This window comes from Hemibagrus wyckioides, linkage group LG04, assembly GCF_019097595.1.
Source record: "Hemibagrus wyckioides isolate EC202008001 linkage group LG04, SWU_Hwy_1.0, whole genome shotgun sequence".
NCBI lineage: Eukaryota > Metazoa > Chordata > Actinopteri > Siluriformes > Bagridae > Hemibagrus > Hemibagrus wyckioides.
In genome coordinates this window covers 22,555,510-22,583,503 of record NC_080713.1, presented here as the reverse complement: position 1 = coordinate 22,583,503, position 27,994 = coordinate 22,555,510, and the positions used below count along the sequence as shown (strand labels likewise).

Here is a 27,994-nt window from a genome sequence, read left to right as displayed (position 1 = left end):
GGGAAAATTGGTAAATTTTCTGTAAAGTCAGCTATTCCTGTGATCGATTTTTGATTTGAGGTTTTGATCTAGTTTTTGTTTTGCTTTCTTCAGTATAAAAAGAAATTATGACTTATTTTTCATCAAGAATGTTACCGCTGGCTGTAGAGCCGAAAAGCTTGAAGACTTGAAGACTCCTCATTTTCATGCATATGCATAAGATTTCTCTCCCCTCACATGCTTTTGACATGAGCACTGCTGATGAATCTGTTGTATACTGTAACAAAATCACATTTTGTCAGATTGCTTTCCATACCCTAGCGACGTAGTGACACGGTAGAGAGATTTTCTCCTCTCACATGCATTTGATGCTCACAGTCTGTTTGAGTCGTTGGTGCTGAGCACAAGTGCACTAACAACACACCATGCATGTGAAGCAGCTAATGAAACACACACACACGCACACACACACACGCACACTACCTTTTTAATTTCACATGGAAAAGAAATTAAAAGGCATGCTAATTTCTAATTCCCCTCCACACCTCAGCAACTTCACAAAGTGCTAAATCATTAATACGGAGTGAATTATTACATTTTTTTCCTGAAATGAACATTTTGTATTTTTCACTTGGTTGAACATGGACAAAAGTGGGAGGGGGGAGTTCGCTCCTGTTCAGCCAAGCATGCGTTCTTCCTTCGTCCAATCGTGGCCTATTCAAGAGGAAGCACAAGCTTAAATACTTGCATTTTAATGACACTTGCTAAAAAGTTCTGCCTTGATGCCCAACAGGAAAGAGGGACGAGGTGAGATGGAAGCGAGCGATATTTGAGTGAATTTAAGGACACACAACCCCTGACCAACTGTGGAATTCATTCATAGAACTCCAGCCAAATTGGCCAGATGACTTTTCCTCCCTCTGTGTGACTCATGTCAGGGCTGTTTTACACAGATGCGCAGGGTGAGACGGAGGTTACTGATGATGTCATTTGGATGGATGTTTTCGGGCTAATCATAGCCAAAGGTTGTCATTATGAGCCAATACTTGATTTGTGTTGGTGGTCTGGGAAAATCCTTCACATGATTGATATTTTCTATTAACAGAATTCAGAGAATTATATTTTTGTTGTTGTTTTCATGTATCTTGGCGTGGGAGCATCAAGTCCGTATCTGATTATAAACTGAATTGAATAGGTTGATGTCTGTTTCACTGCAGAACACTGCTATCCACAGACACATTGATCAAAGCCTTGCATGTGGAAATCACACATACAGTAGCTAGATCTTTAAACAGATCTTTAGGCAGATGGAATGATTTTACTGCTTTGTTTGTTTATATTTTCTCAGGGTTTTTTTTTTTTTGGTCATTTGACAATTTCTACCCACTAGCGAGCTTTCCACAATCAGACGACAGCTGGCTGGACAGGAGGGTGAAACCTAGTACCTGTTTCCTTCTGGACACAAGAAGCCAGCCACCCACATCTTTCCAAACTGCTGCTCAAGCTATATGACTGCAGCTGAACACACTCTGAGGATACTCAGTATTATCTACACTCATCCCCATATATGAAATTATAGACACCTACAGTATATAGTTTCCCTTTTGCCGTGATTAAAAGGGAAGAGAGTTTACCATCCCTCCCACCCTCAGAGCTAATGGCTGTGGCATCATCAAACTTGTACTTTAAAGCCAAAATGTACAGGTAATATGATATTATGAATTTCACAGGTATGCACTGTACATCATATTAAATTATGTAAGTGCACACAGGGGCCAGCTGAAGTATACAGATTCAGTGATTTTTAAAGTCAAAACACTTTTTTCGTAGCCTAGCCAGCGCACATTCATGTGCTTTAGGGGCGGGGCTTTGGTGACAACACTGAAAAGAGAGGTTACACATGTTTCTATCAGTCAGTACACCTTCTAAGCTAGCAAAAAAAAAAGTTTGAACTATAGAATTGTCTTCAGCCTGGAGCAATGGTTCTTCAGTTTGTCCAGCCTGGTGGTTAAACAAAATATATATATATTTACCCATGTAACTTTACCACCATTTGTGTGACTCAGTTTGTACTTTTCGTGGTACTAGTGTAAGATTAAGGTCGTGGAGTTGGTGTTCATAGTCTGCATTTTTTTGTTAATATGTAGGCTATAAAATGGAACAACGTGCAACCACGTAATCGTCCCACATTCAGATTGGTTTAATGTTCTGTTTACACCATGGTCCATAGTTATTTGTAGCCAAACGCCCACTCTGAGTACATACACTGTGCAGGTGGAAAAGGGTTGTGTTTTTTTTTTTTGTCTCTCACCCACCCACACATCCACATACACTCATTCATCACTTCCTCTCCCAGCCTCACTTAAAATAGTCTGATCCAGTTGTTGTGTTTGTGCTTATACCTGAAACCGTGTGTAACCTGGCAAAGGTGAGTCTGAGCGACTTCTTCTGTCTTCATCCGATTCTAAGCGCATCCGCACCACATCAGCTTTTGTTGCTAGGAGACAGAAGCATCCTGAGGCGAGGCCGCCTCCTCAATGCCAGACGCGTTCGCTCTTTCCCTCTACAGCAACGTACTCTCTTCTCTTCCCTTTTCTCCTCTCTTCTCTCTCTCTCTCTCTCTCTCTCTCTCCCTCTCTCTCTCTCGCTCTCTCTCTCAGTGCCTACAGTGCGTTTCCGTGTGCGCACCCACAGAACTGGAGTTTATTTTCTCAGTAAAGACGGCAAAATGCGGGATGTGACCCACTGGGATCTCTGCTTCAGGTACAGCTGCGGCATTTTAAAGAGTTTTTTATTATTAATGTTATTATTATTAATATGGATGTTAGTAGCTACTTTGTATTCTACAGTGCCGGAATTCCCAAAACGATGCTCTAGTATAAAAAAAAAACATATTCAGTGTACATTAGTAAACCACGGACTGGATGAATATTATTTTTTATTCCTAGAAAAATATTCTCTGGATAATAATGGTTTAGAGTTGCAGTGTTAGTGAGGACTGAAGTTGCAGAGGGAGTTGTATGGCAGATAGTGTAGTAGGCGAGCAGGATGTCAGGGGAGCAAACTTTCCTCTGATCGACTCCAACTCAATTAGAGGAGCGCTGATGTGGATGCCCATGACAGTCGGGTGTGCGCTTAGGACAGTTAGGTGAGGACGGTGCCTATCCGAACGATTACCTGCGAGATAAATAGTTGCTAGTTGGACTTTTCATCCCAACTTTAAGTCAGTTAAGGTTTCCTATAAATGCGCTGTGTGTGAGGAGAGTAAGAGGTATATAGACTATGCAATTTGAATGGAATAAATATTGGTTTGCGCTTCCCGACGCGCAGGTGCGCGCATGTTTGCGCACTGATTTATCACATTTTTGTTCATTTTGTATGTTTTTTATAGATGTTCAAAATAATCGTGTGACTGCACTACGTGATTTAAGCACTCCAGTGTTTAATGTACTCAGCTATTTTATTTTTGTGTGCAAATCTTCATCTTCAACGCAGCAAAATCCCGACTTTTGAAATAACACATACAGTGTTTCCAGGTGGACTTCTAGAAAAAAACAAAACTGTAGCTTATGACATGTTAATACATCACTTGGGATTTTAATGTGCATGAGAAACCCTGAAAATATCGAGCGAAGAGGGAATCGATCCAAACACCTCAGGTCGAGTTAGTCGGGAGCATTGTGGAAAAGCGCGGTGTGTTACAGAGCTGAATGCTAATACTGCTGTTTACACAGCACTGCCGTTACACCGCGGGGAACCGGGCACGGAAAACACACAGAAATAAACCAGTGATGAATGAATAGTATCCCCCTGTAGCGTTAAAAGCATGGACTCTATATGTGTAGACTACATAAGAGAAATGAACACAGCCTTGGTTTCCTCTTGCCCGTCTTGTAGATATAAAGGTGCAGCTTGGTTAACATGAGGGGAATGCTCCAGCGGTGCCTGCACACCTACACACTTCATTTCGTGTGCTCTGGGTTTTGTTACTTGAATAAACCATGTAGATGTACAGGATATAAGGTTTCAGATTTACCTTGTGCTGTGAGGTGAGCAGTAATTTACACAATTGCATTAGTGTGTGTGTGTGTGTGTGTGTGTGTGTGTGCTCAGCAATTGGTGGCCTTGGACAGGATAGACGTCCTTTCTGAGATTTCTGTGTGTATGTTGGAAAGTGGGATGTTTTTATTTTTCATTTGCTGCAGGCAAACTTGTAACATTGAGCGCAGCCTACTCAGTTCACGCTCTGTGTGTGTAGTAGACAGCCAACGAAACTACTTAACATGTATATGTTGTGTATAAATGCATTCATGTATAGACGGGTGATAAATGAAAAGAAACAACATAAAACAATCTAAAGTGTACTAGAAAGTTTTAAGGTCATCACTAGAAGAGTTTCAGTCCACCTTGGCGTCCGTATTAGACATCTCTGGGATTTCATTTCTGTTCTTTACACGCTTGGTGTTTTGAGGATGCTGTTGGAGAATGCTGTCTAAGATTTTACTCTCCCATAGGCTTTTGATCGAGTTGAGAATCCTCCATCATCATCCAACTATTCAGTGAGTCCTTTCGTGACCTGTGGATAGGGCGGAGTCATATTGATGGAGACCACTCCTATCAGAATAGAAATATTTCAGCATAGGATAAAGGTGTTCAGACAGAGGAACTTCGTATTCATTTGCAGTGACAGAAGAGATAAGTAGACCCAAACCATGACTGCAAAAACAAATTTCAGCCCACACCATTACAGTGCCACTGGGTTGTTTTTTTTTTTCCTTTAATTTGTCACCCATTTGCAAGTGTGATTGTTTTTGTGACTGCACCAGTCTACATACTCAGATTTCATTTCATTTCTTGGAGGTGTATGTGACTGAGAGCTGCACTCAATAAGGTCGTGCTTAAAATGATGCAGTAAAAGGGCTGTGTTTTAATAATTTGCTATTCAAGAGCACAGCGTGCATTGTGCATATAAATAAGTTCTTCAAACCCATCGGTCTAAACCACAGGTTTTTTTTTCTACAGACACATCCACCAGACGCTGTCAGCTATTCAGACAAGCAAGGAACAGCTCACAATAAGAGTTCATGCTAATGTACACTAACACCGTAAAAAAAAAGAAAGAAAGAAAGAAAAAACAAAAGATAAAACTATAATGTAGAGAAGATAGGTAGATATATTAGGTATTTGAATGCATGAATGTCTAGCTCCAGACATTCATTTACATTCATTTGTGAGAACCTGAGAAATGTTCTTCCTCCTACAGGCATGTTCTCAATAGAGGTAGCCCACCTTTGTCACTTTCTTCATGTTTGCCTCAGACAAAGTCTCAGGGTGAAGAACTGTGTTATCAATTCTCCCTTAATCACATACTCAGAAGGAGCATCAGCTTGCTTGTACCTTTTTTTTAAATTACGGAGGAAAAGCGGTGCCTTAGGCAAGACCTTAGTGTTGTAAGACGGAGTTTTGTAATAATTCTGTCTTCATCCAGATTGAAACATATAGTCCTATAAGATATTATATAATACCCCCCTCCCATCTCTCTCTCTCTCTCTCTCTCTCTCTCTCTCTCTGTATACATACATATATATATATATATATATATATATATATATATATATATATATATATATATATATATGTGTATATATATATATATATATATATATATATATATATATATATATATATATATAAAGAAAAGGAGAGAATATCATTTCAACATAGATTGAATGATGAATGCCTTCTGAAAATGGTTCTGTAAATTAAGCTCTTAAATTTCCACCCAAACAGGCGGCAATGCTGCATAAGTCTTGCGTCAAATCAACAAAGCGCTGTGGTGGTATGCGTCTATCTGTGGGTGTGCACAAGCAGAAGTGTGAAGAGATTTCAGCAGCCTGTCAGTCCCATTCGCTGCCAAGCAAATCTGAGCAAAAAGAAGAGCAGCTTTGTAGTTGTGGAGGTTTTTTTTTTTTTTTCTGGGTCTGTTGAGGGGGGAGGTGGGTGTGCGGGGTGGGTTGGGGTGGTGGTTGCGGTGTTGTGTGTTGTTGGTGCAGAGCAGAGCTTCACATATCCCATTCTGCATGGCTTGCACGTAGTTTGGCTTTAAAGCACGACTAAGCTTTTTACACGCTAAATACATGTTTCACATGTGCAACTGCGTTTCAGCTTAATGCAGGGCTTGTGTTGAAAGTTTCAGCCCAGATTTACATTTTTTAATTCTCTTCCAAGCCTGTTGCCGTGATAATTGTGTTTGTCGGAACGCGGCGCAACGAGAGCGGACTTGGCCATTGTATCTTGATTAAAGAGTTTGCTTTCAGGTGATGAATCAGTTCGCATTTGAAGAGGTGATGGTTTTGTCAGATAGTAATGCATATTTTGGAAAAACAGAGATGAAACTGCTTCCACTCAGACACACTTGTGCATAATGATGGTGATTATTGGAGCTGGCCACAGCATGGCGAACAAGATTACATTCCCTGTGCATGAGCTGGAGGAAGGGGGGGTCGGGGGGGGCAGTTCATACTTCATTCACTATCTAACAAACAATCTGTAAGGTGTGAACACTCACAGGTCCTGAAATGTTACATAACTACACTCATCAACAGTTTTACTTTGGTTCCAGCTGCTCTATAGGTACACTCAAGTACAGCACTTCATTTTAATATTTATATACCTGATATCGATCCAATTTCATCTTATACATTTCATTATGCTGCAATAACGCTTGAACAGTCAGCTGCTAGGCAAATCACAGGAACGACTGTTTATAGCTGTTATTACAGCTACAGGACTTGAGTTTAGTCTGGAAACATTTTCTGTATTGACCCTTGAGGATTTGCCTTGCTAAAGATGGTCTTGGCCTCTTCTCAGAGTTCGTAAATAAATAAATAAAAAACAAACATTATGTTCATGTACCCTTTCGTTTTTTTTGCATGCACAAAGTTTGACAAGAAGTAATTTGTTCTTGGAGAAAACATAGCCTAATCATCTCCACAGTGCAAGAATTAGCTGAAGTACAAATCTGGCCTTGAAAAGACTTTCATGGTTTTTGGTCTGAAAACTTGACTAGGTCTCAACCTGTTTAAGTCTCAACTAGCCCTGGTATTAAACTTATCTTGGATTAGATGGCTCTACCTGGACAGCCAAAAGATCACCATGAGATTACTGTGCATGACACAACATAGAAACTATAAGTCTGGCTGTAGATGGTCTTCCTTAAATAGCCTGAAGACTGCACCAGCTAAGAACAGTTTGTACTCAAGTCTCCATCACTGAACTGTAAATAATTCTGTTTTATACAACAGACTTTAAGGTAAAACTAGAATAAATTTAGAAAGTACTCTTATTCTTGCACTCAAGTTTCCTTTAACACATATAGTCTTTTTGAATGTATAATATACAGTTACAGAAGAGAAATGATTTATGGGTTCTTCCTCATGTTGTTTCAAGGGGTTTTTCCTTGCCATTGCCGTCACTGGTCTGCTCACTAGGGATAAAATTACATATGTAAAATGTATAATCCATAATTTAGATATTTCTGTAAAGCTGCTTTGTGACAATATCCTCTGTTAAAAAAGCTGTAGATATAAAAAGGGATTTTAATTATATTGAACAAGGCTACAGCATCCTTGACTATAATCCTAGCATTCCAAACATTCCATAACATTAAACATAACTCTATCTCTCTTTAATAAAAGAAAAATCATTTCACTTAAATGATACAAATCACTTACATGCTCTTGAAAATAATCACACTTTTTTGTACGTCCCGCACAAATAGACACCGATAGTGGATATTTTATCGGATTTAAACATTTAGTAATTTATAATTCAATACACTTTATAAAATTTCACACTCAAGGACTTGTAATGCAATTTCGATTTATACACAGTAACGGTGTATAAAATATTTTCATTAGTATGTGTTGTGTGTTCATTCATGTTCATCAGTGGCCTGTGGACTAGAAATACTAAATCAATATATCAATATGTAGTTCTCTCTCTCTCTCTCTCTCTCTCTCTCTCTCTCTCTCTCTCTCTCTCTCTCTCTCTCTCTCTCTCTCTCTCTTTCTCTTTCTCTCAACAGCAGCAACCAAATACACCTGATTTATTCCTAATTGCCATTTAGGATCAATGCTGAAAGAGTCAAAAAACAATTAAGTGCCTGAGCTACACACAAGTGCACACATAAGTATAAAAAGTCGCCGCTTTCTACATCCACACAGAACATCACTTCCTTCCAGTTTGAGTAACACAGTAACACATATTCAACACCTGCTTATTTTCTGTCCTTTTTTAGTTTTCCCCTCTGCCTTGGGGTCCTATTTATGGATCAATAGCCTTAGTGCAGTAAGGAGTGCTGTGTTAATATTTAATACTGTCCCTCCCCTATGGCTGTTAAAAACAGAAACACACTCCCTCAACTCTGACTTCATCCAACATCCGCTGTGGTTAGACTCTGTGTGCTGTGGTGGTTTTAAATATTTGCAGAACATAAAACAGTGGGATCAGTGGATTGTGTAGGGCAACTAGGCACAGCGGGAGTTGATGTTACAGCAGGATTGTGTGTGTGTGTGTGTGTGTACCTATAAGGATAGGAATATCTGGTAGATTTCACTTTGTAGGGGACATCTGGCTGGTCCCCACAACACACACACACACACACAGTGAGAGAGAGAGAAAACAGGTACCCAGTGGTGGTGGTGGCTTTTTTGGGGGGAGGTTTTGTTTTTGTTTTTTTTGGAATGAATTACTTAATTAAAATATTTAACCAAAGCACATTATTACATGCTATAATGACTCCTGAAACAACAACATTGCTTTTTAACAGGCCTATTCATAATCACTTTAATATTCATCCTTCATAGACATCCTAATACTTTTAAAAATATGTATATTTTTTTAAACACTGCTACTTGGTGACAACAAGGATGGCGAATCAGTGAAGTATAATAATGGCTTATCATCTATTCCTGCTTTCCTCAAGTCTAATGGGATTTTCTCTTTACAAATAAATGTAATATTCAAGGCAAAAACAGCGCAGCTAAAGAACATTGTTGCTGTGGTGAGAAGCAGTACTTGGGGATTTAGGGTCTGAGTTTGGAATTGATTTTGTGAGCTGACTGTTTGATTTAAGCATGGCGTTAAGGAACTGCCTGCAAGCAAAAATCCAATTATATTCAGAGCGTCTCTGTACCCAAAAAAAGCCCCGTACCCCCCTCCTGACCCACCCCACTAAGCTAATTAACACGATTAACCAAGGGGAACTGCTAAACGTACATGGCTCAGGGAGGGACCGAGGAAGCATTTGATTACTTGAGGCAAAAGTTAGCAAACTCCTCTCAACTTCGGATTGGGGAACTGGTGTAAATGTGGGTGATTTGCATGAGCCTGAGTTTTATACTGATGCTGTATGACAAGAATGCTCAACTATACTGTATGTCTAGAATCCAGTAATGTTGGTGATTTCCTGACGTACATACGCCCAGTTAAACTCAGTGTAGTTTCAATTATTCAGTTTATCACCAGACATCACCATTAGAATATGGAAATGACCGGGTTTTGCTGTGGTCTGGACAGACGTAGCTACTGTTAGGCTTTTCTTGCACACATTATGACAAGACTGAATAGTGTAATATGACTGACATTTTGTTTTCTCTGCACTGACAGTAAATTCAGTGCGCTGTGTGCTTTGAACATATCTTTTCCAGAGGAAACTAATATGAAGTAAGTACACTCTGTGCCTTTTTGTACATTCAGGCCAGCTTTGGCACCAACAAAGAGCAGCAACTCGAACACTCAGACTTCCGCAGTCTCAGTGTGCAAAAATGACACCAGTCAGCTCTTTAACAGTCCAAGTTTCTGTCGAAAATCAAAAGATATCACCCCTAACATCTTCTGCCAATCGCTCAGGGGAGTGTAGAAGAGAAAGGCAAAAGGACACGCACTGAAACGCATTGCACACAATCAGTGTGAGAACTTTTGTGGCAGCTTAGCTGGAGCCTGAAGTTTGTGGCTGGCAGACCAAATCGGCACAGAGAGATAACAAGGCTAGCTGCTGTTAACGTGCAGTCGCCAGAGGCCCATGCGTCTCGTTTTGTGTAGGATAACGTGCTGAAGATAGCATCACAGGGGATGACCGTTATCTGGCACCGGAGCAGTCTCCAGAGCGTTCCTTGAGGCACTATGAGCCTGCCAGAGTGCTGCAAAACCCAACTGGCTTCTCATAGGACCTTGTAAATGCCTCTTCCACAAGGGAATGTGGAAGAAGAAATCAGATTAGAGAAGCTCCTCTAAGCTCCAAGATCAAAACACAGGCTTAGATATCATCTGAGAGGCTTCAGCATCTCATCACCAGGAGTGGAACAGCAAGCAGAAATTTGAGCCATCAGTTAGGAAGCTAGAGCATCCTGAAGGAAATGCGCTGTAGTTGTAGATAGAGTCTGAGTCACCACCATTAAAAGGAACATTTGAACGGAGACAATGAAGTAATTAAATACATATAATTTATCGGAAAAATAATATTTGATAATGAAAACAGTGTGTTGTAAATATTTGGATCAGAACTGCATCATAAAATAAATATTAAACGTATAAAAGTTCTAGGATAAACTGTAAAATATAATGTAAACAAACGTAAAATTATATTAAAACAGTAAAGTACAGTGTATCTATAAGTATTATAATTAACTACATTAGAGTGTAATATACTGTACGTTGGCTTTCAGTTGGTTAGAATAAACAAACAAACAAACAAATAAATAAATAAATAAAAGCCCATGTGAGTCATAAAATAATGTTTTGCCACTGAAAAAATATGTACTATATTAAATGTCATGAGTATTTTTCTTTATTAGAGTTAACTAGGTTGGTTAGAAATTGTCAAAATAGCCTTCCGGTAAGTTTAGTAAGAATTGTTTATCTTCAAATCTCCCATTAACAATGAAATTCCATATTCTAGAATCTTCCACTGTATCTGTCAAGTTTATCTGTCCACTGTATCTATATATATATATATATATATTTATTGTTTCACTTTTTTTCCTACGGCCTATTTCTCTTTATTCGTTGCTTTGTGGTATTCTCTTATTGTGTTTAGTTGCTTTTGTGGCTCAAGATCATGTACAGTATGTAATGCTGCCTTCAGTAAAAGGCCATGGGATTGATTTGATTTTAGGCAGGGGTTAAGTTGATTTATGAGGTAGGGAGCTTTACTTCCTTCACGAGTGCCAATAATGTGTGAGCAGTACAGCTCAATTTATATTATTAGTTCTTAATATGGAAATGTGATTAAAACAAGGTTTAGCTAAATGAAGCCCTAAAGGTTTAATTAGACTTACTATAAAAGGTGGTCGGACCTTAACCTCCCTATGAAATGGCTTCGGAGGTGATTCTGTATTCCTTTTGAGTAAAGTGTGGAAATGTTTGACTGATAGACAACAGCCAGTAGTGTTCAAGATTGTTGACAAACTATAAAATGAACACTGGAATATCTCCAAAACTATTTTGATCGACCTATTTCAGATAAACTGTCATATAAAGGGAGAAAAATCTCTGAAACACTTATTTTGATTGCAGGGATGCTTTAAGCTTACTGCGTGATTTTAGCATGCTGTGTATCAGTGGTAATTGCGCATAAATGGGACAAATTCCCTCGCAGTGTATCATGCACACCCACATTCACACAGTCACACCTAGAGATAATTTAGAGCCACCAATTCAGCTACTGCCATGTTTTACAATATTAAAATTAAATCATATATTAAATAATAATAATAATAATAATAAATATAATAATAATAATAAATACAATAATAATAATAATTAATATAATAATAATATAATAATAATAATATAACAATAATAATAAATAATATAAATGAAAAACTACATTATTATTATTATTATTATTATTATTATTATTATTATTATTATTATTGTTGTTATTATTATCACAGTTGTAACACATTTTGTTACCTTAATATTTATCTTAAAATGTGCCTTTTTGCAAATAATCAGAAGGTTTTATCATTTGAAATATTTAAAACAAAGAATGTAAATGCTCAATCTCTTGAATATTTCACTATTTTTAGGTCATTATTAAGCACATGTGATATTGGCACAGCTTTGTACAAAAGCTCAGATGTTCCTCATGCCTAATCTCTTCTATTGAAGCATGTGTTGAGATGATATGGTGATGGATTTGATCTAAAATGGATCATAAGATTTTACACAAATTTGTGGAGTCTGTGCCAGCTCGAGTGCACAGCTGTCATTAAAGCAAAAAAAAAAAAAAAGTGGACAAGCTTACATTAAGAAAGTCTGAAATTCATCCAAAAACTTCAAAGATGACACTTTTTGCTGAAATTCTCACTAATATAATTTGTAATGAGAATTATTGCATTAAAGAATTTTCTTTTTCTCTAGCGCTCTCAGACTTTTGAACCCCACTGGATTTTAGGGCTAACAGGACAAATTATTTACCTTTATGTAGAAGACTCTATACACTTTTCTAGAACAGATTTGTTGTGTATAGTGAGTTTTTTTTTTGTTTTCCAACCCGTCCAGCAGTGATGGATTGTATTTGCTTCTAAAATTCACTTTATTGTATTCATTCAGGATTTTTCATTCTAGTGTTGTATTCTTGCCTTCTCTCAGATGCTGTGTACTTATTGATTTATATGTTTGTATGTTTCTTCATCTCAATGTATCTGTTCTGACATGTCTATTCACAAATGAGGGTAGGATGGTGTGTGTGTGTGTGTGTGCTTAAGCATTCATCTAAGCACAGATTTTTTTTACCTTTCATCTTTCTCTGCAAATGCATGCCTATTTTTAATCTCTCTCTCTCTCTCTCTCTCTCTCTCTCTCTCCAGGTCCTAAGCTGACTGCTCATTAGAGTATCTTCATGTATGATCACACACCATTCCCTGTGTCCAGTTCATGGCTTTCCTGTGCCTCTGACACTCCCTCATAAACCATTAAACTGCTCGCCTGCTCCCGCTTTATCTCTGTGTAACCATGTCATCTGCAGTTCGAGCGCTGTTGCTTGTGCTGCTAGGAGCCGGAGTCCTGCTGTCCAGTGGCGACTCCCCACGCCGAGAAATTAAGATAGACGGAGACTTGGTTTTGGGAGGCCTCTTTCCCATACATGAGAAGGGCCTGGGCATGGATGAGTGTGGGCGCATCAATGAGGACCGGGGCATTCAGCGTTTAGAAGCCATGCTCTTTGCCATAGACCAGATCAACCGAGACTTTAGTCTGCTGCCCGGCGTCTCACTGGGTGTCCACATCCTGGACACGTGCTCCAGGGACACATACGCACTAGAGCAAGCACTTGAGTTTGTCAGAGCATCACTAACCAAGGTGGACGACACCGAGTTTATGTGTCCTGATGGCTCGTATGCATTTCAGGAGGACAGCCCTTTGGCTATTGCTGGAGTCATTGGTGGTTCCTATAGCAGCGTCTCCATACAGGTGAGTGGAAAATGGTTTCTGTTTGGCTTCTGGTTTTACTTGGTTTCTTTCCTTCAGCAACTCTGTTGTCCAGCCCCTCATTTGTCAGTGTCCTGCAAATTGTAAATTGTTGTAAATATGTGTGTTCCATGTTGTACAGCACAGTAAATGAAATTAGTAACAAGTACCATGCTGGACTAATTTTATTGTTGTTGTTTTGTTGTGGTTAGTATTGTACCGACCCCGTTGGTCTCTCTCTGTCTTCCTGTCACCTTGGTAAGCCACCCGTTGCCGTCATAACACCCTTGAAGAAGGACCTCAACTTCCAAGTGATTTCGAGGTGGTGACCTACAGTGACTTAGTCTCTCTGACCCTCATCTTACTTATAATTTGGGTATGCAAGTCAAGCCCGTTTTGGTGATAAACAGCTAAGAAAGTCAGATTCATTCACTGGCACCGCTTTACATTATTGTCCTGCAGTTAAAAAATTTTATGCCCCATTAAATATCTAATTAAAGCAAAGATTTGTTTCATCATGTCGGCTTACGGTACAGTCTACCTGCAAGTTCGCCGCTCTGCATATGAGTCATCAGTGGAGCACTCTGCCTACTTTGGTGTCTAATCTGTCTCCCTGTTTAGTGTTGCATTTTGATAATAAGGTAATGGCTGTGTAACTGGAAAGACTTTATAACCAAATCAACATAACTGTCATGAATGCCCACTAGACAAAATAATAAAACTATCAAATGCAGGCTTCAGCCGGGGGAGGGAGGCATGGACACTTTTGTAGTGTCTGCATCTTAAGAAAAACATAGAAAATGTGGCTTTCTTTTCTTAGTGGTTACCATAAAACCCTGTATATATACGTCTATCAAGAGTGTTATATTAATGTGGTCAAAATCTTCTCTTTCAGACAGAAACTTTTGCCATTCTCGAACCATTTTCAGTCTCAGTGGCTTCTTTTAAATACGGCTGACTGACATTAACCAAATACTTGTCTAACTTTAGCTACATTCAAAGCTTTTATTTAACATTATTGAGCAATATTTATCTTGACAGACTGCGAGAACATTGCAGGATAACTGTGTCGAGATGAGAACATACAACTTTACTAATGTGGGAGGAAGTGGGCGGGGCCTCTACAGGAATATTCGTTAATATAGGCACACAACGATCTGTGTTGTTTGGTCATCTGGCATTTTTATTGGGGTAAAATGAAAATACTTTTTTTAAATGATAAATCACAGCACCATACACTGATGTGCTGTGCAAAATGTGAAAGGTTGCCAGGTTTGTAAATCCTAATCAATCTTTTAAGTCAACACAGCATTATGTGAACAAAAAAAAAATCATATCGGTGTTATGTCAGCATCAGTATTAACTAAAGATCATCTCTACAACAGCTGGTGTACACTGCCTGCTGTAAGGCATTATAAATGTTTATGTAAGTTCATGAGACATCATGTATAACCTAACAACCACTTAATCAGGGTGATACCCAAAAATCTAATCTCAGGGAATGACACGTATCAGATGAAAACATTTCTCTCTATACATTCATGACCATATAGAAAAGGCTTCTCTTTTAAGTCTGTGCATTGCAGGCATGGCTACAACGACATGAATTATTCTGTAGTGCTCTTTGTATGCAGAGGTAATAATCATATATTCTCACAGAATTACTACAGGCCACTGAATGATTTCACCACCCTCTAAGAACTAAGCAAAATACAAGAGAGTAAAGTCCTTGCCCCTGCACAGCTCTGGCATACCTGATCCATTATTTAAAGAGCAGCATTTGGGGGGGGAAATATACACACCACCCCTTATTCATTCCCCTCCATTTAAATACAGCACGCTTGCTCCAGTTCCTTCCCTCATGCATACGTGCCTGGATTAGCACTGTGGCTATGCTATTGTGTGCTTTGTCTGTTGCTGCCTTCTTGCAGCACTGAAAACCGAGCACAGCACTGGGGGAATTTGCATAGTTTTACATAACCTCCTCCATCTGGGGCTCCACAAAAGCCAGTTTTCCCTATCGGTTCTAAAATCCATAATCTGTGTTTTTGTCATCTCTCTCTCTCTCTCTCTCTCTCTCTCGCTTACACACACACACACTCTTGCTGTCTTGTTTCTCCTGCCTCTCAAAGTCTCCCTGTTCTCTCTTCCTTTTGTGATTTCTTCAGATATACTGCTGTGTTCTTCTGGGGAAAGGCAGTGAGGCCATGACCTCATCATGATCTCTTGTTAAAAAAAAGGCATTGTTAATTATCGGGCTTTTCTCCTCAGCAACAATTAGTCACCATTTATTTCCCGCTGCTGTTGTCTGGCCATCCTCCCTGTGTTCACCTTCTGACAGACACCCAGGAAAGCTTGTACAGCCTCCTACACGCCATCTCTTAATGCCATGCCACTCTTTTACTTACCACTCCTGAGAAATGAGAGCCTGCTTCAGGTTTATGTACCATATAACTACAGAAAGCACAGTGATTACTTGAGACATTTACACTGCAGTGCTAAAAGCATGTCAGAAAGTTACAAGTTTGATTCTGTATTATTATGCACTGCATTCCAAAAAAAAAAAATCATATTTCTTTATATTATGAGCTGTTTAATCTAATTTTTCATTTATTTAACATTGGATTCAAACCCGTTCTTTCATCCAAATCCTGGCCATGCTACAAAACGCTTGATTGTGATTTAAAAAATAAAAAAAAAAGATTATGGATTACAACACGATGACAGTCTGGATTTCTGCAAGCTGACGGTGAAGTGCTCAATACGAGCTCAGTCTTGCAGCAGCATAAGGCAGTGGCAGCTCGTGTCAGTTGTGCCTCCGCACTCAGTGTGAGATGTGATGTGTTAGAGCCAAGCTGAGTGTGACCACAGAGAAACCTTTTCTCTCTCGCTCTGTACACTCGTATTGGCCTTATCTGATCTCATTAATGGCCCTAAAAAGATTTTTTTTAAGTACAATCCACTTTCGATAACTCATTCATGCAGCCCTGTTGTACTGATTTTCAACGATATTTGTAATGCAGTGCCAACACTTGTGTGTGTGTGTGTTTCCTCCTAGGTTGCAAACTTGTTGCGCTTGTTCCAGATCCCTCAGATAAGCTACGCTTCTACGAGTGCCAAGTTGAGTGACAAATCACGCTACGACTATTTTGCTCGCACTGTCCCTCCGGATTTCTACCAAGCAAAGGCCATGGCTGAGATCCTACGTGCCTTCAACTGGACATATGTCTCTACGGTGGCATCTGAAGGTGATTACGGCGAGACAGGAATCGAGGCCTTTGAGCAGGAGGCACGTTTGCGCAACATATGCATTGCTACATCAGAAAAGGTGGGTCGCTCTAACGCAAAGCGCTCGTCATATGAAGCGGTAGTGCGCCAGCTTCTTCAGAAGCCTAACGCCCGTGTGGTCGTGCTGTTCCTGCGCAGTGATGATGCCCGAGAGCTGTTGGGTGCCGCTACCCGCCTCAACGCCTCCTTCCTCTGGGTGGCTAGCGATGGCTGGGGGGCGCAGGAGAGCATCATCAAAGGAAATGAGATCACAGCAGATGGCGCGATCACATTAGAACTCGCAGCACATCCCATACGCGAGTTCAACCGCTACTTCCAAAGCCTCAGTCCTCTTAACAATCACCGGAACCCGTGGTACAAAGACTTCTGGGAACAGAAGTTCCAATGCTCTTTGAGCACAACCTCACATGCAGGGGCAGGAACTGTGAAACCACCATGTGACCCAAATCTGGCGGTGGATGATTCGAACTTCGAGCCGGAGTCCAAGATCATGTTTGTTGTAAATGCAGTGTATGCTATGGCACATGCATTACACCGTATGCAGAGGACACTGTGCGCTAACACCACACGCCTGTGTGAGGCCATGCGCAGTCTCGATGGCAAAAGGCTGTACCGGGATTTCCTGCTTCATGTCAACTTCAGAGGTAATGCTAATCAACCTTCTCCCTTTACATTTCTCATACACAAACATTATTGTTTCACATACAATGTGTTCTTGGATCAACATTCTTTTTAACCAGACACTGTCATCTGATGTCATCAGCCCTGCAGCTTGGTTTGACCAAATACCAGCTGCCAAAAACACAGACCGAGTTGATAATAACAACATGCCTGCCAGCTGGAAAGTGCTGGTAAATAAAAACATTTTCTGAATTTCTGCTACTTATGCAGCATTGTAGACAGGCAGAATTGGTTAGGCAAGAAGAAAATCTCAAACGTTTACTTATCAGTTTGGACAAGTCTCAGAGATTAGCTAGTCAGGCCCAGCTCATTTCTACTTCCTAGCCTCTTCAAAGCATATCACACATCCTCCAGAAAGCAAATCAATCCGTATCTCTTAGTTATAGCTCTGAAAATGAGAATTATGTGAACAAATTTTACTGCAGTCAACTATTTAAGTTCAAAGAAGCACTTTTTATAGTGTGTCTGCTAATGTTAAAGCTGGCTAATGTTAGCTCATCACAGTAGAAACAGTAGAGTCCTGTAAGTTAAAAATGAAAGAGGTGGGACTTCTGTGTTTTTAATAAATGCTGTGTTTTGTTTTTATAAATTGAAATGTTCAGTACTTTCTGCAGAGTATTTTAAAGGGTTTAGCTAGCTGATTCCTTAGCGTGCTAATCCGGGCTTCAGTAACGTAAATACTTTCATTTTCCAACAAAGTTAAGCATTTTTTCAGTTTATGAGCTGAAATGCAGAGCTCTGCACTAAGCATTATTGTCCGGAAGCCCAATAGTGTGTCTGGAGGTAATTTTCATGTGGCTCGGCAGAATTAGGAAGGTACAGACTGATGATACTGATCAGATGGCAGTGATTGATTAAAAGAAATGTACTTCCAGGAAGAACAACTGTTTCTCCAGGAACATGTCCTACTTGAAGAAATCAGCCTCACCATTATGTCTTCCTGTCATATTCAAACTGTATACTGGCTCCGGCTCATTATTTGCAGTGGTATGTATCAGGATGTGTGTAGGCCTACAGAACCATGCTGCGTTTCTGTGTCAGTCTGTGGTTAATGTGTGTGGAGGTGCACAGTGGCGGTGTAATTAGAGCCAGTGTGAGAAGTGTTTGCTGCGCTGGCAGACCTGTGGCTGTGACGGCGACATGAGCTGAGATGCCGCGCTCACTGCCGCTGAGAGGATTGTGTTTGACTGACAGGTAGAGAGCAAAGAGAGCAGGTAAAAATAAACCATGTAAAAGTGCTCAGGCTGGCGTGGCAATATTAGATGAGCTTATGCCACACTTAGCCGTGACTGTACACAAACACACATGAAAACAGAGTTAAAGAAAAGCAGATAGAGAGCGGAGAGGATCCTTAACTCCCTCAAAGCAACCGAGAGAGATGGAGATGATAGGATGAGGGGGGAAATATACTCTGTTTTTTACAACGATGATATGAATTAGATCTGGAAAGAAAGAGTATATAGGTTGGGTATATGTACATGCGATACGAGTGTGGATCTGCATCCGCTTGTGTTTCAGTGAGAGAGAAACTGAGAGACTTGGAGAGATAAAACGGTGTGAGTGGGTTGGTTTGTGTCAGCAGAAGAGGATTCTCTTTGAAATTCACCATCTTCATTTTTCAAGCACAAAATCAAAGACATATGGGGTTTGCAGTCTGGGCCAATCAGGTGGAAGGAGCGAGCAATGCAGGAGAGAAGAAAAAAAATGACAGGAGCTTATAGAAAACAGAAAGAAAGGATGGTGTACGTGGAGGTGAGGAGAAAGGAAGTTTTAAGAAATGTTCAAAGGAAAGGAGCAGGAAGCTGATTTAGAATGGAGAAGGAAGAGGAGAAAAGAAAAAGGAAGGGTGAGGTCCATGTAAGTGTCCAGTAAAATTCCACTTTTCTGAGATATACTCCCTCTGCTTCTCTATCAATTATTCAGTCCAGACTCAGGCTATAAACACCGTGGGGAATTAGTAGCTTCACCTGATTTATTGAAATTTCATTCCATTGAAACTTTTAGTCAGCAGGATTAGGCTGTTTGGAGGAAGACCTTCAATCTATGGCTCACATGGTTTGCTTTTTTTGTTTTGTTTTTTGTCTGTGTGTGTTTGTGTATAAAATCTCCTCCAATCAAGCAAAAAAAAAATATATCCTCATCAGAGGAATGGTTTAGCATTTCCCACATTTTGAAAGTGCTCTTAAAATAATGTTTAAAAAATCCCCGATATTTTCCTGTCTGCACCCTAGATGTCTTATGCAACATTGTTTTCTTGGCAGATTTGTTGGTACCCTTCCAGAGCATGGACAAAAATGTCAATTAAATAAATAATGCACAGCTCCAGGTTCCGCGGTTCATTCCCAAGCTTGGGTTACCGTCTGTGCGGAGTTTTGCATGTTCTCCCTGTGTTTGCGTGGGTTTCCTCCAGGTTCATAAAACGTGCCAGCTACTGTAAATGGCCCCTCGGTGAGAATGAGTGAGTGAATGTGTGTGAACAGTGACCTGTGATTCCTGGCTTTTCTGCATGTTTTAAATAAACTGACATCCTAGAAAAATCTTCTTTTTTTCCCCTCTCAGTCTACAGGATTTTTTTTTTACCTTAGGGAATAAATATGAGGTTGCACATACTCGGTGTAAGTAATAAAACATTTCAAATGTCTGTAAAAGTTTGTAGGAAGAGGCTTTAGCACAAGGACAATAACTACAAGCTGTTACAAAGGATCAGAATCAAACTTTGTGACCATGAGCGTCATCATATTTAGATATAAATTCAGACTGCCAAAAGAAAAACAAAAGCAAAGTCATCCACAGAACAGTGCAATTAGGTATCGGAGGAGCTGGGAGGGTTTGGCAAGAATTATCTTCTAATCTTAGTATAAATAGTCTATGTATAAATAGTCTATGTGTGTGTGTGTGTGTGTATTGTATATATAGACCAGAACATGTCTCCTATACCAGGGGACAAGGTGGGGGACATGCTATATGGGGCACAATTGCACATACACTCACACAACAGACATATTAGAGATGCCGATCAGCCCACAACACATGACTTAGGCCCAGGTGGAAACCAGAGTAATCCCTCAAGAGAACTGGGAGAACATTTAATCTTTGCGTGCATGGTATGAGATGGAGGTGGTATTTGCTGTATTTTTCCGAACCCCGGAAACACACTAACCTGTATGTAGGCACGTATACACCGATCAGGCATAACATTATGACCACCTGCCTAATATTGTGTTGGTCCCCCTTTTGCTGCCAAAACAGCTCTGACCCATTGACGCATGTGCTGTGGTATCTGGCACCAACATGTTAGCAGCAGATCCGTTCTGTAAGTTGTGAGGTGGGGCCTCCATCACTCCCTCACTTACAGAACTTTAAGGACTTACAGGACTTAAAGGATACTTTTGATAGATACTGACCACTGCAGACCAGGAACACCCCACAAGAGCTGCAGTTTTGGAGATGCTCTGATCCAGTCGTCTAGCCATCATAATCTGGCCCTTGTCAAACTCGCTCAAATCCTTACACTTGTCCATTTTTCCTGCTTCTAACACATCAACTTTGAGGACAAAATGTTCACTTGCTGCCTAATATATCCCACCCACTAACAGGTGCCATGATGAGGAGATCATCAGTGTTATTCACTTCACCTGTCTGATCTGTGTACGAGGGCATCTCTCATATTAAGGGGCATCAATAGTCCAGCAGCTCTGTGGTCTTGTCCAGTGTTGAAAAGTCCAGCAACCTTTTTTGGCCTTTAAATTAATGGACAGACAAGATTCTTGTCTGTCACTAGTGAACGTGATTTTTTTTTCACAATGCTCTGCTGCAGTCTCGTCTTTTAGTTCACTTTCTTTGTATGAATTCTATATAATATGTGGACTTGTTTTGTGCTTCATATTTCCCTGTGCCAGTGGAGCTCTTAAACTGTGGCAGAACCATAAGTTTATAACAGGAAATTGATTAGCAGCATCATACCACATCAGCTTCTGTCTCATCATCTGAGCTAAAAACTTATTACTGTTATCTATACAGAGTGTGTGAGCACTCTTCTCTGTTTTGATGATGATGATGATGATGATGTTATGATGCAGGTGCATTGCAGACATTTTGACAGCCAGTATCTGATTACAAACAAAATTGCTTGGGCTTACGACCGTTTCAATATAGCCCGTAGCTATCCAGTGACTTAATTAAATCATGGCATTCATTGTCTGACAGAAACACACTCAAGTCTGATTACACTGTACGATTACAGTAAACGTTCAAGATTATTACTTGTCACACTGTACAACATGATTTCAATAAAATCTTGCCCGAATTCTATATAAGAATGTGCGATAATGTGTTCTTCATGTCAGATTATACAATGAAGATCATCTAACAAAAGACCTGCGATTAAAGAAAATTACTACGTTCTCCTTACATCATCAATCAGAGCGATCTGAGAAAACGGGCTTGCAGAAACAGAAACAAGCCCTCAGTTGAATGCTAGCAATGCTATCCACCGATTAGCCATGTTTTAAGGGGGAAACAGTCATGTAAATTGCCCATTTTTCAATTTGACCTTGAGCTAATATTTAAGGATATTTTGTTCTGTCTATTAAGATGCATGGTTGCTTTGCGACTCACTGTATAATGGAACAGGCATATGACAATGCTCGAAAGTAGCCTAAATAGTTTATACTAATATTTCCTTGAAATAGAGACATCAAAGTATATTATTGACATTTTTGGCCATTTTCCCAGAGCAGGAGCCGATGGGTTTTTCCTCCCTATATAATGGTCAAGGGGTATTATTTGATGTAAGAAGTTGCATCAGAACTTATGTCTTTAGCATTCGGGTGCGTCTCTCTGCTCCGCAGATTGTCATTTTTTTCAAAGCCGGGTACTTCACTCAGACTAATGTACTGTGGCAACATGCCGTTGCTATGGTAATTGGGTCTGCACATGGCACCATTTGGTGAAGTAACCCAATAGAGTGCAAGGGGGATGATATGTCCACAGCAGAGAAAGAGAGAGAGAGAGAGAGAGACGGAAAAAGAGATAATTCAGACTGTTGTTATCCTCCACCTACTGAGTAAACACATGCCTATGCACATGTAGCGATGGAGAAACACACACACAATCACGCAATCACACAGGCCATTCGGGACATTTGTGTTTTTTCTTTTCTCCCATAAATCTGAGACACCCTCCACCCACATGCAACACTCTCAGGCCTACACACAAAGATTGAATCTCTCCCTATCGGATATGTTTTAATATGATTTATCGTACATGGATGTTATTATTATTCATCTGATATCTTGGTGTATGCGGCGGTGTGTGTGTCGTTATACCTGTTAAGCCCTCAGTCCATGCTCACACACATATACAGTATTCTTTTCGTCCTTGACGTCCTTTGTCTCTCTCAAACCTTCTGGTTTTCTCTTTGTACTTGAGAGATGAATGCACACAGATATGCAGGTGATAAAAAAATAAATAAATAAATAAATAAATAAAAATTAAATTATTCAGAATTTGTTGTCTCAATAGCCAGCCCTAGATATAATCTTCAGTATTAATCTGATGTAAACCACTGCATCTTTAATACTATAAATCCACATTTACCGTTATCTATGTGGCATTTAAAAATAAATAAATAAATAAATAAAAATCAGCATAACATTTAGCTTAACGAAAGAGAATCTAAATCCTGGTTTATTCTTAGATCTGAAAGTTGAGATGGAATCTTTTTCGAAATGAAGCAGTTGTTTAGTCAAATAGTTTTATTAAGTGAGTAGCATATAAACATTACCTTGCTCTAAATCCTCCGATGTTTGACATGTGTCTAAACTGATGGATTCACCTACAAATGCAACTATGTGGTGTTTGTTTCTGCTAATCCGTTATTAAAATAGTTGCCGCTTAGATCTGCTTTTCTCTGTCAAGTCAGCGCAGTGCAGCTGGAATTGGTGTTCAGAGACTTTGTAACTTAATCACTTTAAAACTACATTTTAAAGTAGCTGCCCGTTCAAGTTTGAATCAGGACATGAGCCGAGTCTTATAGGATATTCCACATTAAACAAGGCCTAAATAAATTCCAAAGGCACAAGTTACAGCCTGAGGATCACATAAAACTATAATATGTTATGGCATCTGTTTATTCAGAACATGCTCCCAAATAGATGTTTTGCCATCAGATCGCATTATCTCTCATGGTTGAGGATATGACAACTTTAAGTTAAACCACCATAGATAAATGTATTTAAATTGACAAATATCTCAAATACCATGTATTGCTGTTTACAGCTACCCCACTGCCATATTTTCTAAAGTTGGATAGTCTTCAAATCCACCAAAGAAGATGCTACTCTCTGTGAAGTGGCTGAAATTTGGATTTGTTTCGAAATACACCAATCTGCTAGCTACATGACACTAACATGAATTTATTTTCCATATATAAGACTTTTGGTTACATTGGGCTAAGCCTTCTAGCTATTCTAACATTCACTTGGGAATTTACTAAGTCACGGTGATTGTAGACCTGACTTCCCTCAGTCTGCCACAGCCTCCATATCCAAAAGATTTAAATGTAATAAAGTCGTCAGTAGGATAGGACTCCAATCTGTGTTTCTGCTTGGCATAATAAATATGATGCAAACGTGTTTCTGCTTAGCTTGGAGCAGTGCATGTCATTTCCTACCCTCTGTGATCAAACAATGGACTGATCCTATGGGAAGGCTGTTGGTATACATTTCCAAGATTGGGTTTGCCACTTGTCTATCCTATTGGCCGAAAACCTGAAGTACTCCTGTATTTTTATAAAATATATTCAGATCACTAACCAAGGTTATACATGTTGACAGGGTTAGGGTTGAACAGCTGATATTTCTCAAACAAAAGCTCAAAGTTGGAGAAGAAAGAAAGAAATACAGGATGAAATTTTGAAAGAGGTTATAAACCTGATCGTTAACTACTGCATAGTGTGCATCAGAGCCTTTTCTTGCTACTAAACTCTATTACTGTCTAACATTGTGGATCCACATAAAGAATGTGCACCTTCCTGCTCTGATCCCCTGTCAAGAGCCAAGTGTAGAAACCCCAGGAATGTTCCTAAGCCTGATTTAGGTTTAAACACATGGTGGTCTAAGACTCCCTGGCACAGCTAGGATTGTGTTTTGGCAGAGCTTTTTCAGCTGCTGCTTGAGTCTAGCTTTGATAGACTACTATCATTGATCTTCCCAAGAAAGCCATTGCTAAAGATGGAGAAGATGGAGACTGTAGTGATCCAGTGACATTGATATCTGTATTGAGCCAAGGAGCTTGCCAGTAGATCTCTTGGAGGTGAAGGATAACCTGGCAGCATGATATGGTTGTTTATAAGACCTAAGCATGGCTTTTGGCAAAATAGGGGGACAACCTGTGGTCACAGCTGTTTGCTTAAAAACTTCCCCAGTCAATACAATGACAAGTGTTATGTAATGTAACTTGCTGTATCTGTGTTTGTTTAATGCTCCAAATATCCAACTCTATCTGTATTCAGATTTAAACCCAAGTGTGCATAGTGTAGAAGACAGAAGAGTTTTTCTTTCTTTTGTTGCCTTTTTTTATATAAGATTTGAACCTTACACCTGGGGCATGGTGGCTTAGTGGTTTACATTTGCCTCGTACCTCTGGGGTTGGGGGTGTGATTCCTGCCTCCATCCCATGGACATGCATCTTCTCCCTGTGCCTTGGAAGTAGGTACTCCGGTTTCCTCCCCTGGTCCAAATACTTTGGTATTGCTATCTCTAAATTGTCCGCAGTGTGTGAATGGGTATGTCTGGTGCCCTGAGTCCCCTGTGTAGGAAAAGTGGCACAGAAAATGGATAGATGGATGAATCCTACTGAATGATGAATCCTCTGCATGGTGATGGTTTTACATTAGTACGTAATTATTCTCTCTGTCATCTTTGGTTTTGGCCTGATCTGAGGCCATGGGGCTGTTCTCTCTGATGGTAGCATTCCAAAACAAATTTAGTTGCTCTGTTTCCAAATGTATAAATAAACTAATATAAAACACTGCGACCTGACAGTATAATGAACATGGATTTTGTTCGTCCCAAGAGCTTTGCATCAAGACTGCATGAGAGTAAAAATCCTGCTTGTGGGGTCCTTGTACACCTCTAATCTCAACCAGATCCCTTTTGATCCTTGGTGTTCTCAATAAATTAAATAAACAGTGTTCCTGTCTTTCATATCTGCATTCATATCTATTTGAAACACATTATCTCTTCATGCTGATTAATGTGTTTGTGTGTGTTCATGTATTTCTCTTACATCCCTGGTTAGAACAGACCATCCTGAAGCAACTTGATGACACAAAACTTTTTACGTGACAGGGCACAGCATGTGGTAAATGGTTTTATACCGTCTACAAAATCCAAATGCCCCCCTTAAGGCAGCTTCCTATCTCATGCGCAGATTTTAATTTACACCAGTGAAATAGCACAAAACAGCAATCATTTCAAATATGCACAGGCATGGCACTTGTGGGATTTCTAATGGACAACTCTTTTATTCTTCATATGTGGAAGCACTCAGTACCTGTTTAGAGGAGAGCTCTCTGAAATTGAATATTACTAAAAATAATGCGCTGTGGTGGGAGAATCAGCATGCCGAAAGCCTTGAAACAGCTTGTCAGAATACACAGGTAATCCAGAGGCCACTACAAATCCACAATCCAGTCCAGTCTGGACACTTTCACTCACCTGTCTATCAAACTCAGCTGTTTTCTGTTAACCTTCATTTACTTCCTTGTATTGTTCCTTGTAGTTCGGTCAGCACTTTATGAGGTTTTGTATTTTGTCTTTTGTGGAGAGTTGCTGTCTCTGTTCTTTACTCCTGGTTTGGTTTTTAAGCATGTAGATTATTTGCCTTGTGCCAGTATGTAGTAAAACACTTCTTCAGGGTCAGGTCAAATGTAATATAAGACAATTAATGATGCACTAAATGTAAAACACTTATAAATAATCTATATTTATAATATTATCTATGGTTAAATGGAAAAAAAAACAAATGCTATGGGAAAAAAATGAGCATTTATATTATAGGCATCCCATAAATGACAAATATTGCTTACCTGCTTTTTATTAGTTGACAAACAACTATATGAGACTTTTTTGCATCCATATAATCACTGTAAAACTCACCAGGTCATCAGGATGATCTGCTTAAAAACTAATGGCATAGTGTAACTGCAGGTTAGGGTTAAATCTAGGGTTAGGCTTAGGGTTATTTTGGTGGAAAGGTTTTAACCAGTGAGGCTGTTTGTTGTTCTTGAGCCAACATATTGGTGTGGTTTGCTGCAACAGTGTGTTTTCAGACAAAAGATAAGTACGTATGAGGTACTAATACTTCTCAGATGTGAGTAGTACAGCAAATGATAAAAATTTGTTTAGGTCTCTGGTGAGGAAACTCCTCTAATGAGGATGTAACCAGTTTCCTTACCAGCTGTGATTATTCATCATGATCCCAAAGTTTCACTAAAATATATCTCTATGATTTCCAATTTTGCACATATTTGTACTCATATCATTAAGAAGCCTTTTAGTGGTGTATTAATATCAGTAAAAGCAGTTCTGGTGAGAGAAACGCAGGCACAGAGAGAAGTTTGTATGTAAAACCCTCCTCCTTCTCTCTTGTGCAGCACTCTGATGTTAACTCTAAAAGGAAGAGAAAGAAGGTTGTGTAGGTGGGAATTTGAACCCCGTTCAGATCTGGTATTCAGATCCATCACGAGTGGACAGAGCTACTGTGAATAGGGTCAAATGTGTCTTGTCTTGTGATCTCATCACTCAATTCATGTGAAGAGGTTGTCCAGGCACAGGGATTGAGTCACAAGAATTAAAAAAAGATCCGAGGCTTTCTTTTTTAATACAGAGAAATCTGTGAGTTTTAAACATATATGAAGGTGTTCATAACTGCTGTCTCCTGAAGTCACTTATTGAATCTGTGCCGTTTCATATTACATCCTGGAGTAACGTTCTGTCGACAGCAAAAATACAATTTTATGAATTATCCGCCTGACAGAAAAATAAGTGTCATCAACAACAAATACAAGTCTCGAAATGACAAATTTAGACCGTGTAGAGAAATGCCTGTCTTGAAGCGGACTCCTCTTATCCCTTCTATGTTCAGCTGCTTTGCGTAGGATGCCTTTTCACATACTCCTTCATGAAGCAAAATATTCGTAATAATTCTTTAAAAAAATTGCTGTTCATCTGCAGTTATTATAATCGACCTTGAATGGTTTTGTAATTAGTTGTTGGTAATGAATCAGTGTTATTTTACAGTAAGCACATACAAATTAATGTAGTGTATGTAAACAAGCCAATATGTAAACAAGCCCATATGCAAATGTTTCATTTCTTTTTGCTAGCAGTATTTATTATCTTTTTTTTTTTTTAATGAACAAGCTGGATAGATGAATTAAGAATGGCAATAAAGCATAAAAGTCGCTTTGCTAGCAGTAAACTAGCGTTGTTGGTGCCTTCCACTGCAAATGTTCAACCCTGCATCGAACAGCTTAATGATCAGGTGTCGTCACTGGCAACGAGCCTCA

At 39.5% G+C, this 27,994-nt stretch overlaps 1 protein-coding gene across 2 annotated transcripts in view; it reads left to right on the top strand.

The window, feature by feature from the left end:
• Window positions 1–2,524: 2,524 nt before the first annotated feature.
• grm3 (glutamate receptor, metabotropic 3) overlaps window positions 2,525–27,994 on the top strand; it is a 39,619-nt gene continuing 14,149 nt past the window's right edge. For both annotated transcript variants that reach the window (XM_058387078.1, XM_058387079.1), the window contains exons 1-3: window positions 2,525–2,742; window positions 12,855–13,455; window positions 16,511–17,384. In XM_058387078.1, the coding sequence (XP_058243061.1) occupies window positions 13,000–13,455; window positions 16,511–17,384 (1,330 nt within the window). In that variant the 5' untranslated portion in view covers window positions 2,525–2,742; window positions 12,855–12,999. The remainder of the gene's footprint in view (window positions 2,743–12,854; window positions 13,456–16,510; window positions 17,385–27,994) is intronic.